Source organism: Drosophila albomicans, chromosome 2L (assembly GCF_009650485.2).
Source record: "Drosophila albomicans strain 15112-1751.03 chromosome 2L, ASM965048v2, whole genome shotgun sequence".
Taxonomy (NCBI): domain Eukaryota; kingdom Metazoa; phylum Arthropoda; class Insecta; order Diptera; family Drosophilidae; genus Drosophila; species Drosophila albomicans.
In genome coordinates, this window is record NC_047628.2 from 28,347,112 (window position 1) to 28,358,284 (window position 11,173).

Sequence of the window (11,173 nt, forward strand, 5' to 3'; positions counted from 1 at the left end):
TCACGAGCTGGTCAAAAAAACATAGTCAATATACTAAACATTACTATAAACTTTAGCATTGCTTTGTTTTGTATTTAAGCAATTAACGATACAATGAAAAGACGCATTCAATTAAATATTTATATAGAAACGATATAAATAATTAAGGGATTATTTCAATCATTCATCAGTCAGTAGTTTTCTAAATGATATTTAGTATTTTCAGTATACTAAGTTATCCTTTTCTTCAACATTATATATCGTGTAATGAGAGAACACGAGATTTGGCCAGCTCTAGAGACACAATTGGAGATTGCAACATAATTTCATTTGGGCACAGCGTGCGTTTGTCGTCGCGTTGTTGTTATCATAGCAGGACGTGGCGGCGTCCATGTCGTCGACCATGTCCACGTTCATGTCCAAGTCCATGTCCGCGTCGCCAGCTCAGTTGGTCAGTTGGTCACTGGTCACCGCACTCAATTAGCACGCATGTAGCGCAACGGTGCGCCGATAATTAAGCCGAAGTCAGCCTTTAAAACTGAGGCTGAAACTGGAGCTGGAGCTCGAGCCTGGTGACAATTGGCACCAGCCTGACACGATTTATGCGCTGCAGTTGCATTTGGATTTGGATTTGGATTTAGCAGAGCAATTGCGCAACATTTGACTAATAAATTTGCTTTTAATCATGGCACAAAATGCTACATGCTGTGATTAAGTCCAACTGCAAAAGACGAAGAGCCAAACCAACTACCGTTTCAGCAAAGCAGCGATAAGCAGCGTCTCTGTCTCTTTGAGCTGGCCAAATGGCATAGTCGAGGCTAGTGATCCATCTCTTGGAAAAATGAGTAAACCACAAGCACACCGTACACAGTCCCTAAAAATTTATATTGAGTCAATTGAATGGAAGAAATACTTAAAACTTACAACCAATTGAAAGAAAGGATAAAAGCGCAGCACTCCACGGGATCAAATCGTTGCTGGACAACAGCAAATAAAATATCAATTCAATTATTAAACTCGTTAGATTTACAACAATTTGCAGTGGCAGCAAAAAGGTCATAGTTTGAGGCTATCAATAAAGAACGATATTTAATTAATCAGTAATTAAATGAAAGGAAAACAGACTACTCACATTATGGGCGCAAGCCAAGAGCAGAACTCCAGCCAAAATTTTAATCTGATTGTGCAGAAACCAGATCTTTTTGAGGCGTGAGCAATACATTGCATCAGTGTAGAGTATCATCCAATATATTTCGTGAAAGGACAATAAAATCATGACATAACCCATGATAATGCAACCCTGTCGTAGGGGAACACAACAGCAGCACTTGTTAAAAACCAACATAATCAAAAAATGCTCTACTTGATAATTTAGACAGTATTAACAGAGCTATCACGATGAAGCTGATTGAAGGATTTCTTGAATGCCAATAAAGTGCTTTATTTTTGGCGTGTATTTTTGTGTGGAATTCTAGGAATGCGCTACGGTAGTGAAAGTGTATAATGGGAATTTTATAATATCTAAACATTCATGTTCATGTGGAAATTCCCCCTCACCCCATTCCCTTTTAAGTCAAACAACAACGACAACTACAACAAATTGCCTGTCATGTTATGTGTTATGAAGAAATGCTTTTAGTCGAAAGTCTTTCTTCAACACAGTTGAAAACAGAGAGAGAGAGGCAAGTGGAGACAGACAACCGAGGGTTCTCTTAAAACAAAAGCTGTGTTTCAGCCACATTTTTGACTTGGTAACACATTAATTTGTTTTTCTTCTTTTTATTTGGCATTCTAAGCCACAGTTGTCAACGGCACTTTCTTCACAAGAAGAACTGGATTCGCAGAAAGTGCTCTTGATGTTTACAATCCATTTCATTTCCTAGCTAATAGTCAAGTCTTTGAATAGCTTTGCTCATTTAAAGCGCACGTATATAAATCAGCATTAATTTGACAGTGCATTTTATATAACTGCAGACAACAGGTGAAAGCGAAAAGCTGAATGCCTTTGCCTGCCAGCCTGCAGCTGTCAATGGTCATGGCCAGACCAGATGGGGAGTCCAGATGTAGTTGCCAGCTATTGTGGCCAGGGAAAAACTCGCCACTTGCACTCGTAAAAATTTACTACCTGCCGCTTTGCGTCGCCTCGCATGCAAAATCGAATTGTGTGCTAATATTTGGCGATCGCCTGGGGGACAACATTTCGACATGGACATGGATGAAGTGACTGCAACTTCGACTTCGACTTGGACTTCGTCTTGCGACTCCAACTACGGAGGAGAAGAGTTTTCCCAGTGACTTTCTGGACAACAATAAAATCATTTTGCATGCCCAAATTGCCAAAATGTCAAAGGCGGAGGAGAAGGACGTGTGAGCTGTGTGTGTGAGATCGACATGTCAAATGTGGTAAAAGTTGTCATGATGCCGAAAGGGTAACTTGAGAAGAACTTGATTGTGAGTAGTTGAAATTCGAATACAAATGTTTGATAGGTAATTACCAACTTTGATTGTTTTAGATGACAATTTGGTATATTTTGCATGTAGTAATATACCAATATACCAAATATAGTATTTGACACATTTTTAGTATATTTGCGGTATATTAATTTTGTAATAATCTGGTATATTGTACACTATGGTATATTTTGATAGCAATATACCAAATATATACATAGCAATATACCAAATATAGACTTTGGTATATTATTAGTATTTCTAAATTTAGTACTATATCAATATACAAAATACAGAAATTTGTTATAATTTTAGTATTTTTGAATTTAGTATTATATCAATCTACCAATAATAACCTTCGGTATATTTTTAGCATTTTTGATTTTTACATTATATCAATATATCATATACAGACTTTAGTATATTTTTAGTATTTTTGTGGTATATTATTTTGGTATATTTTAGTGTGTACTCTATGGTATATTTTGAATATAGTACAATAGCAATATACCAAATATAGACTTTGGTATATTATTAGTATTTCTAAATTTAGTACTATATCAATATACAAAATACAGACTTTGTTATAATTTTACCAATTACCAATAATAACCTTCGGTATATTTTTAGCATTTTTGATTTTTACATCATCTCAAAGTCGAGCACACTCGACTGAAGCTTTTTGATTTGGTACTATTGTCCATAGCTGAAGCTGGTTAACATGATTATGCAAGGTTAACAGGTAGAGAGCGAGCAAGAAATACTAGGACAGCGAAGAGGACACAAAAGTTGGCGATGATCGTTTAGATGAGAATGCGGAGCATCTTAAGCCGCATCACTTAAGCTTAATCCGAGTCAAACAAAATGCCAACAAGTCGAATTGCAGGCTGCGTAACTTGTCAACGACAATTACGCGAATGATGCACCAACTGACTGATGATGGGGCAAGGATGGCAAAGGCAAAGCTAAAGCCAAAGCCAGAGGCAAAGGTAAAGGCAAAGGCGTCGCGACAAAATGCCACGCCACAGGCCAATTGGCGACTCAGACTGGCGACAATAAAAGTGCTCAGCAATTTGCGGACGCGTCTCTAATTGAGCCTAAAGCCAGCCATCGAATCGCGTTGACAGACACACACACACACAGAAAGGGGCAAAGGTGCAATAGGGGCAGGGACTATGCTAAAATGTTCACATATTAGCCATGGCCAAGAGAAAGGTGTTTTATGTGCTGTGTGTCAGCGCTTTGATTTAGTCAACAACAACGGAAAAAAAGGAGACCAAAAGCCAAATCCAAATCCGTTCGCCTGCCAGGTGACAATCAATTTGTATATTTTCGCTTGAAATTATTTCTTTAATTTTCCACACACATGCAGCGGGAGCGAGATGGCTGCAATGTGATTGGAATTTCATTTAGAAAGTTGCACCACAGTCTGCAGTTTACAAATTTGCATTTGCCAAAACGCTGTGGCTGAGGCTGTGTGCGAGCAAGTCTTCAGATTCAGATTCAGAGACTGAGCGACTGACTTTTCAAGACTGTTGCGACATTCTTCAAGCTGTGCAACGCCTTCACTTTTCACTCTCCAAGGCAGTCGCCTTAACTGGGTCATTTAATAATATAGATAGGCAGTCAGAGAGTGAATGGAGGGGGGGGAGTGAGGGGGACGCCCGCACGATTTCATATTCTAATTCCGTCAATCATCTGCAACTGCAACCGTGTGTCTTGTTGCTCCCCATAAGTTAGCCATAGCTCGTGCTCTTATTGATCTTGTTTTACTTTTGTTGTTTTACTCGTTATACTCCAAGATTGTTCCCTTCCTCCCCTCCACCGTCTGCAATCTATATATAAATTTCTCGATTTTGATCTTTAACTTGTCTTGTGTCTATGCGTAGATGATTTTTTGCCACTCCTTTGGGCCACGACGTTACTTGTGACTTTGACTTGACTTTACGAGTACTTTACTTCTGATGAAATGCTTTCTACTTTGATTCATTGTCTCTCTTTTCTTTTCGTTTCTGGCCTTTTCCCAACAAAAATTCAGTTTGAAAAACGTTTGGCTTTAATGGCTTTTGATTGATTATCGCGTGCCACGCTCTGTGGGTGCTCCAGCTCTAACTCCAGCTTCATGTGTGCTGTTTGGCCCACGTTTTCTATAATGCTTTTGTGGGTTTTTTATTGAAGTATGCTTAATTAGCTTGATGTGTGTGTCTGTCTGTCTTTCTCTGTGTCTGGCATCCACTTCTGCCCCTCTCCCTGTTGCACGTGCTGCGAGTTCCTGGTACTCAGTGTGGGCTCAAACAACTTCAGAAACAATCGATGTCTACAACAAGTTTGCTTTACAAGTTATGCTCAAAAGGGCTCGAGGCCTCTATTGGCAGCGGGGGAAATTGAGTGTTGATCACTCATAACTTTAACAATTGCCTGTTCACAATGATAATTCGAGTATGTCAACCCAACAAGTGCAAGAGCAATTGTCAAGCAGACTCAATTATTTAATTTGAACTACATTTGAAATTGTGGAGCAGACTGAGTTTATTTTGAACTATTTTAAATTTAAGCCAAGCCTTTAAAATTCTATAGTTCTCTAACTTGAATCAAACTGCCAGCAAAAGCGCTTTATAGTATAAAGCAGTCTTGAAATCAAATCTATAAATTAGCAATTGATTTACGTACCTTAAACTTTTTGCTATCAAAGTTCTAAATTCAATAAATTTAAATTGAAACAAACTAAAAGTACTTCTATTTCTTAATTCAGCCTTAATCATCTTTTACAACTACATTGAATGAAAAATATAAGTAAAACAGTAGAAAAGTGCTTTCAAGCTTCTTTAAGAGAGCTGTTGTTATCTTCGATTCTAAAGCAATCTTGATATCAAATCTAAAGATTGATTTATATATCTAACATTTTTTGGTTTCATATTTCTAAATTATTTTATTTTAAATTGAAGCAATGAAAAGTAGTTTTATTCTTGAGAGAAAACTGTCAGCAAAAGCACATTAAAGCAAATAGTTTTGAAGCAGCTTTTCTTAAATGCATTTTAAAGTAAACTATGAAACTAAAATAACCATGAAAAGTTTATCTAAAAGTGTCGATAGATACATGCCTTATAAATTTTAAAGCTGTTATAATAGAGTTGTTGTTATCTTCGATTTCACTCCAATCTTGCCATCACATCTACTAACATTCTAAAGAGTATCAATTGATTTATGTATCTGAAACTTTTTGCTTTCATACTTATATAGTTCTAAGCTCTTGCTATCGGTATCTTCAGGATGTTTTTTGCATAGCAACTTTACAGTTTCTTTGGCCAGCTCATTAGACTGAATGTCCCCATGCGTTCGTTGGCTGTCTGTCCTACGCACTCCTTTTTAGACCAGCGAAACAACCTTTTGGCTGCACATAAAAACTGTTGCATTGTCTGTGGCAAGCTGGACGGACAGTGGCGAGGGGAGTGAAGTGAAGTGGGTTGCATCTAAGTAGCCTCTGGAGAGCCTCCTTGTTGAGAGCCTCCTGGCAATGGCCGATGGTGGGTGATAAATGTTTAGAGGCGCGCGTGTGCAGGCAGCAAGCAGCAGCTTCCATTGAAATTAGTTATTCACGCGGATCGTTTAAGGCAATCCAACACCAACTGGCAACTGGCAACTGGCAGTTGGCAACTTGCAACTTGCAACTGGCAGAGGCAACTTGGCAACGCTTTGGTCATGGCTTGTCAGTGATGCCTTGTTGTGGACTCGGTTTTGTGGCTATTGTCGCCGCTTTTGTTTTAATGATCGTGCCTCATGGTGTCTCCTCCACCGCTGCTGTTGCTGCTGCTGCTGCCTGCTGCTCATTTACCGCTGCTTTGCAGTTTGCGCGGCAAAACGGGATGACTTCAGTGGCATTGGCTTTGCCACCGTTGCCGGCTTATCAGTGCAACATTTTGCATGTAGCAGGCAAACAAAAAGCACGTTCAACTTCATGGGCATTTGTCACAGTCCCCCCCACACACACACATACAGACACACACACATACACTTGGAGAAAGACGGACACTTTACATGTGTCTTTGTGATTTTTTGTGTGCTGCCTTTTTTTATGTATGCTTTTAGCCATTTTATCGTCGCTTTGGCTACTGCGGCGCTCTGAGCCTTTTTTTTCTAATGGCTCATTTCCTTGCTGCAACAACGACAGCAACAACAACAACAACAATGGTAATTAACCTGTGCATGTTAATGAACTTCAAACCTGCCCCCAAAGCAAAGCTTTATGCAGATTTTTGTCTCCGAAACCAAAGTCGAGAGTGGATTCGCCTCATTCGGTTGGCGCTAATGCAAATCGTCGGTGTATGCTCCGGCATTTTGAGACAAAATGAGGTTGTTGTCGTGCCGTTGACAATCTAATTAGAATACAAAATGCTTTTAGCCAAACTCAGTTTACAGTCTACAGTCTAGAGTTTCAAGTTCATGGTGTTGACATATGTAGCTAGGCCAAACCCAGAGCCAAAGCAACAAAAGCAACTGCCTCCGGATCCTCATTCGCCATCTGCCAAGCGAGATCTGTTAATGGGCTCTCCACGCTTTATACCTTATTGATATCATATAAGGCTGGCCATAACCATACAATGTTTGCATTTTGGATTGCGATTAGATGTGGAAAGTGGAAAGCTTCGATTGAGATGCACCGATGAACCCGCCATTGACATTGCCTCAAAGGGAAAACTGTCAGACCTCCAGGCATTCATAATGAGTGGAAAGTTTTGTCAAGCGCTGCTGCTGCGACTGTTTAAGATGCGATAACTTGCCATTGATAATACATTTTTATGACAGCTAAGACATGGCACATTTTAAGGACAGCAGACAATAAGATTTAATGAGGAAACTATTTGTATACCATATGGCAAATAAAACAAGTAAGAAAGCTCAGCGCAAGCTGAAATACCCGCTACCAAATTTGAATAAAAGCGAATCAGGGCGGTATTTTTAAATATACCAAATTAATATACCGCAAAAATACTAAAAATATCAATCACCTTTCGGTATATTGATACAGTACTACATTCAATATATACCAATCAAAATATACCACAGAGTACACAATATACAATTCAAAATATACCACAGATTACAAAATATACCGTTCAATACTAAAATTATCAATCACTTTTCGGTATATTTATACCGTATTACATTCAAAATATAATATAGCATTCAAATTAGACTATAGGCAACAAAATATACCATTCAAAATATACCATAGATTACAAAATATACCGTTCAAAATATACCACAAAAATACTAAAATGATCAATCACTTTTTGGTATACTTATACCGTACTACATTCAAAATATACCACAGGGTACAAAATATAGCATTCAAATTATACCATAGACAATAAAATATACCATTCAATATATACCATATTTTACAAAATGTACCAGTTTGTCAGCGAAAGCAACTTAGACCCGTACAAATGTATTTCTTAAATAGCTTTAACAATTTATACTATGGATAGCAGGTATAAAAATACAATTTTGGTAAGAAAATTTCTAAAACTAATACCTAATCCCTATCCCTGAATCGCAGCTCTGAACTATAGCATTCCCTGTTCATTATAGTAGTGCAATTTGTTGATTCCGCTGACCTTACAGCTGCTCTGGCATTTGTTGGCCTGCATACAAATGCAATTGTAACCCATTTCCCGTGCCACAACTCTTAACACACCACAAATTGCGCTTACACAGGGAGCGGAAGATGAAGACGAAGGGGAAGAGACACTCATAAGCGTGTTGCAAGTTCACACAGATTGCATCACATAACCTCATTTCGCACATTTTGCACAAATATTGACTTCGGACTGCTGTTTGTTGTGTTGTTTGTTGTTTGGATCAGTTGCAACTTGCAGCACAGTTGTTTGCAGCACAGTTGTTTGCAGCAGTTTGCCTTTGGCCCCCCAACGAACTTGGCTAAGTGGCACACTCACTTGGAGGCAGCATCGAATTGCAATTGCAGCAAATTGGCTGCAACTGCAACTGCAACAACTTCGAGACGACTCAGCACAATGGGGTCTGTCTAGGGCGATGGCATTGCCGATGCGATGCACAAGTTGCGCCTTGGCCATGTTCTCTCTAATGTCAACTCATAATGCCAGAATGGAAAGCAGCGACGGCAGCACAAGATTCTTAATGTTTTTGGGCTGCTGACCCACAAAAGTAGTTGCAACTATTGTTGTTGTTGTTGATGTCACTTTGCAGGCAGCTCGACACGAACTCTTGCCAATGCATCTAATGTCCCCTTTGGCAAAGGCAACACAAACTCTTTGCACTCGACTCCACTCGAGTCTCAATTTGGTCAATTTTGTGTGCATTGGCCAATTGATCAAGCTGCCTCCGAGCCATAATAACAATTGCATGAAAATGCGACAAAGTCCGTTCGTTGTTGTGTTTGAAATGCTTTCTAGGGGCGTTCCCACCTGATGTTACACCATCTACAGCTTCAGCACCAAAAAACAACAGATCCAAAACAAAAATGGCTTACAAAGAAGTAAAAAAAAAACAACTACTATCGACTGTTTGAAATTTGTCGCCGTCCTGCAACATTGTCCGTGTTGCAGCTCCTTGTAACTGTCAGGGCTCCACAACATAGCAAAAAAAAAGCAAAAAACAATCATTAAATTCAAAGAAAATAAAAATACGAAAAGGGTACCAAGTGCAAAAGGTTACAGGTACAGCAAAACCAACAACAACAGCAACTCCAGTAAACAAATGAAATAAATGAGACGGCAGAAAAAGCGCTGTCAAGTCGTAGCTTGAATGCTCTGCAATTGCGATAGATTTTGTATAAAGCGAAACAATTTGTTAGAGGTAAGTAACAGATTAAGTAATAGATTTCATTGCAAATATAACTTATTCAATTTAAAGAACTTTAATGAAAAATAATTCATTGCAAATATAACTAATTGAATTGAAAACACTTTAATAAAATGGATTTCATTGAATATATTCAATACTAGATTCTTTAAAGTCATTCAAAGGCTGCTGTCATCATTTGTAGCCTAGTTCTATATCGATTAACTTGATAGAAATACAATTTTGATATAGCTTTCCTTTGCTGGCAACAAATTAGTTGGACTGTCATTGCAAAGTTGCCCCAAAAGTCGCTGCAGCAAACAAATAAATCTGACAAGAGTTTGCAGCTCTGAAGTCGCTGCTTTTGCTTTGACTTGACTTTAGAATGCACCCAAAAAAAAAAAACGATGATGAAGTGATTTTGGGTGGAAACGGGAGGAGTCAAGACGATGACAAAAAAGAGAGACGAAGACGGGGCGGAGGTCGCCAATCGGCAAGTCGAGATTTTGGATTTTTGGTTAATGCTGGCTGGCTGCTAAGGAATTGCCCCGTTGAAGTCGACTTCAACTTCAACTTCAATGCGCACGCGCTGCCTGCCACTTAACGAGAAGGAAAGCAGGCAGTTGCAAGCACTGTTGCCTTTTGAGGGCGTTGCAGTGTCTCGCTGTCGCTTTGTGGCAAACTGCAACAGAGTAAAAAGAAGGTGACAAAGTCACGAAATTCTTGTCAATTTTCAACTACAGACCAATTTGTTTGTCTTCTCAGTTTATTTTTTTTTTTGCTTCTTCTGTGCTGTTTTTGCGGCAGGCGCAAAAACCCTAAAAAAAAACACAACACAGGAAAAAAGACAAATCAAATAAAAGCAAAAAAAAAAGAGAAAAAACATCGTGACAAATCAGGCTACCAAAATTGGGCGCAAAGCGCACAGTTAACGTCTTGGCTTGGGCCAAGGCTAAGGTACAAAAATACAAGACAGTTGCTAGCCCCCATATCAATAAGTTTTTCCCATCCCCATTTCCCAAAACAAAAGCAGACGAGCAGACGATGACGATGAGGTTGAGGATGACGCCTCCACTATCAACACCTTCTACTCTGGGCAACAGTTAAATTGCTTCCCAGGATGGGGCACAAAACTTCTTTGCAGCTTTGGATCTGATTTTGGTCATGTATAAGGCCAAATGAAATTGTCTGGCACGCTAAGTGTTTTCTTCAGTTTCGGCCTGCCTTATATAGCCGATTGATTGCTCCACTAACATAATCCATTCCGACCAGACGACCAGCTTGCAACGTTTGCAACTTTGTTGTTGGCGGCAAACGCGGCAACATTCTCTCAACATCAAACAAATTCATTGGCTCAGCGTCTATGCCGCAAAACATCTTGCCACAATAAATTTCAATTACTTACCTACATTTTAAGACACTTTTACCGCTAAAAGTATTTAATGTTGTTGTTATACGAGTGCTCGTTGCTGCTGCTGCAGTTGCCGCTGATGCACTAACATTGTTCAATTTTGACAACAAGCGTGAGAGGAACTTGCGATGCGTGCCTGGGAAGGCGCAACGAAGCTGCAACATAATTTCGACTCTGGGTCAGCAGAGCGACAGCTTTTTAATGGGACAACTCCGAAAGTATGAAAGACAGAAAAACTATTCAACTGTATGGCGGAACAAATTTAAAATCTAATAAAATATTTTAGAAACTCGAAAATAGTGAACCTAAAAATACCAAATGCTATTTTTTGTATATTTATATATTCAAAATATACCAACTGTGAGATAACCGCTACCCGTTTTGAATGAAAACATTATAGTACAGTATAAATTTGAAAGCATACCAAATTAATATACCACAAAATATTGGTATATTGATAATACTACATTCAAAATATACCATAAAGTGAAAAATATCGCAGTAGGAGAT

The 11,173-nt window shown here is 38.9% G+C and overlaps 1 protein-coding gene across 2 annotated transcripts; it reads right to left on the minus strand.

Moving 5' to 3' along the window:
* Window positions 1-92: 92 nt before the first annotated feature.
* LOC117564600 (uncharacterized) lies at window positions 93-1,487 on the minus strand. 2 transcript variants are annotated; one of them, XM_034243456.2, is made up of 3 exons: window positions 1,112-1,487; window positions 907-1,048; window positions 93-853 (listed from the first exon to the last, which is right to left on the minus strand). In XM_034243456.2, exons 1-3 carry the CDS (start codon window positions 1,322-1,324, stop codon window positions 798-800), a joined length of 411 nt encoding a protein of 136 aa, XP_034099347.1. In that variant the 5' UTR covers window positions 1,325-1,487; the 3' UTR covers window positions 93-797. The 2 variants fall into 2 exon arrangements, with proteins under 2 accessions (XP_034099347.1, XP_034099346.1); XM_034243455.2 differs by having other exon boundaries at window positions 96-853; window positions 904-1,048; window positions 1,112-1,484.
* Window positions 1,488-11,173: the final 9,686 nt, after the last annotated feature.

Coding starts and splice junctions, on each gene's coding strand:
- LOC117564600 (XM_034243455.2), bottom strand. CDS start 1,324: ATGTTGGTTTTTAACAAGTGCTGCTGTTGTGTTCCCCTACGACAGGGT. Junction 1,049..1,111: donor TCTTGGCTTGCGCCCATAAT/GTGAGTAGTCTG, acceptor CTTTATTGATAG/CCTCAAACTATGACCTTTTT. Junction 854..903: donor ATCCTTTCTTTCAATTGGTT/GTAAGTTTTAAG, acceptor ATAAATTTTTAG/GGACTGTGTACGGTGTGCTT.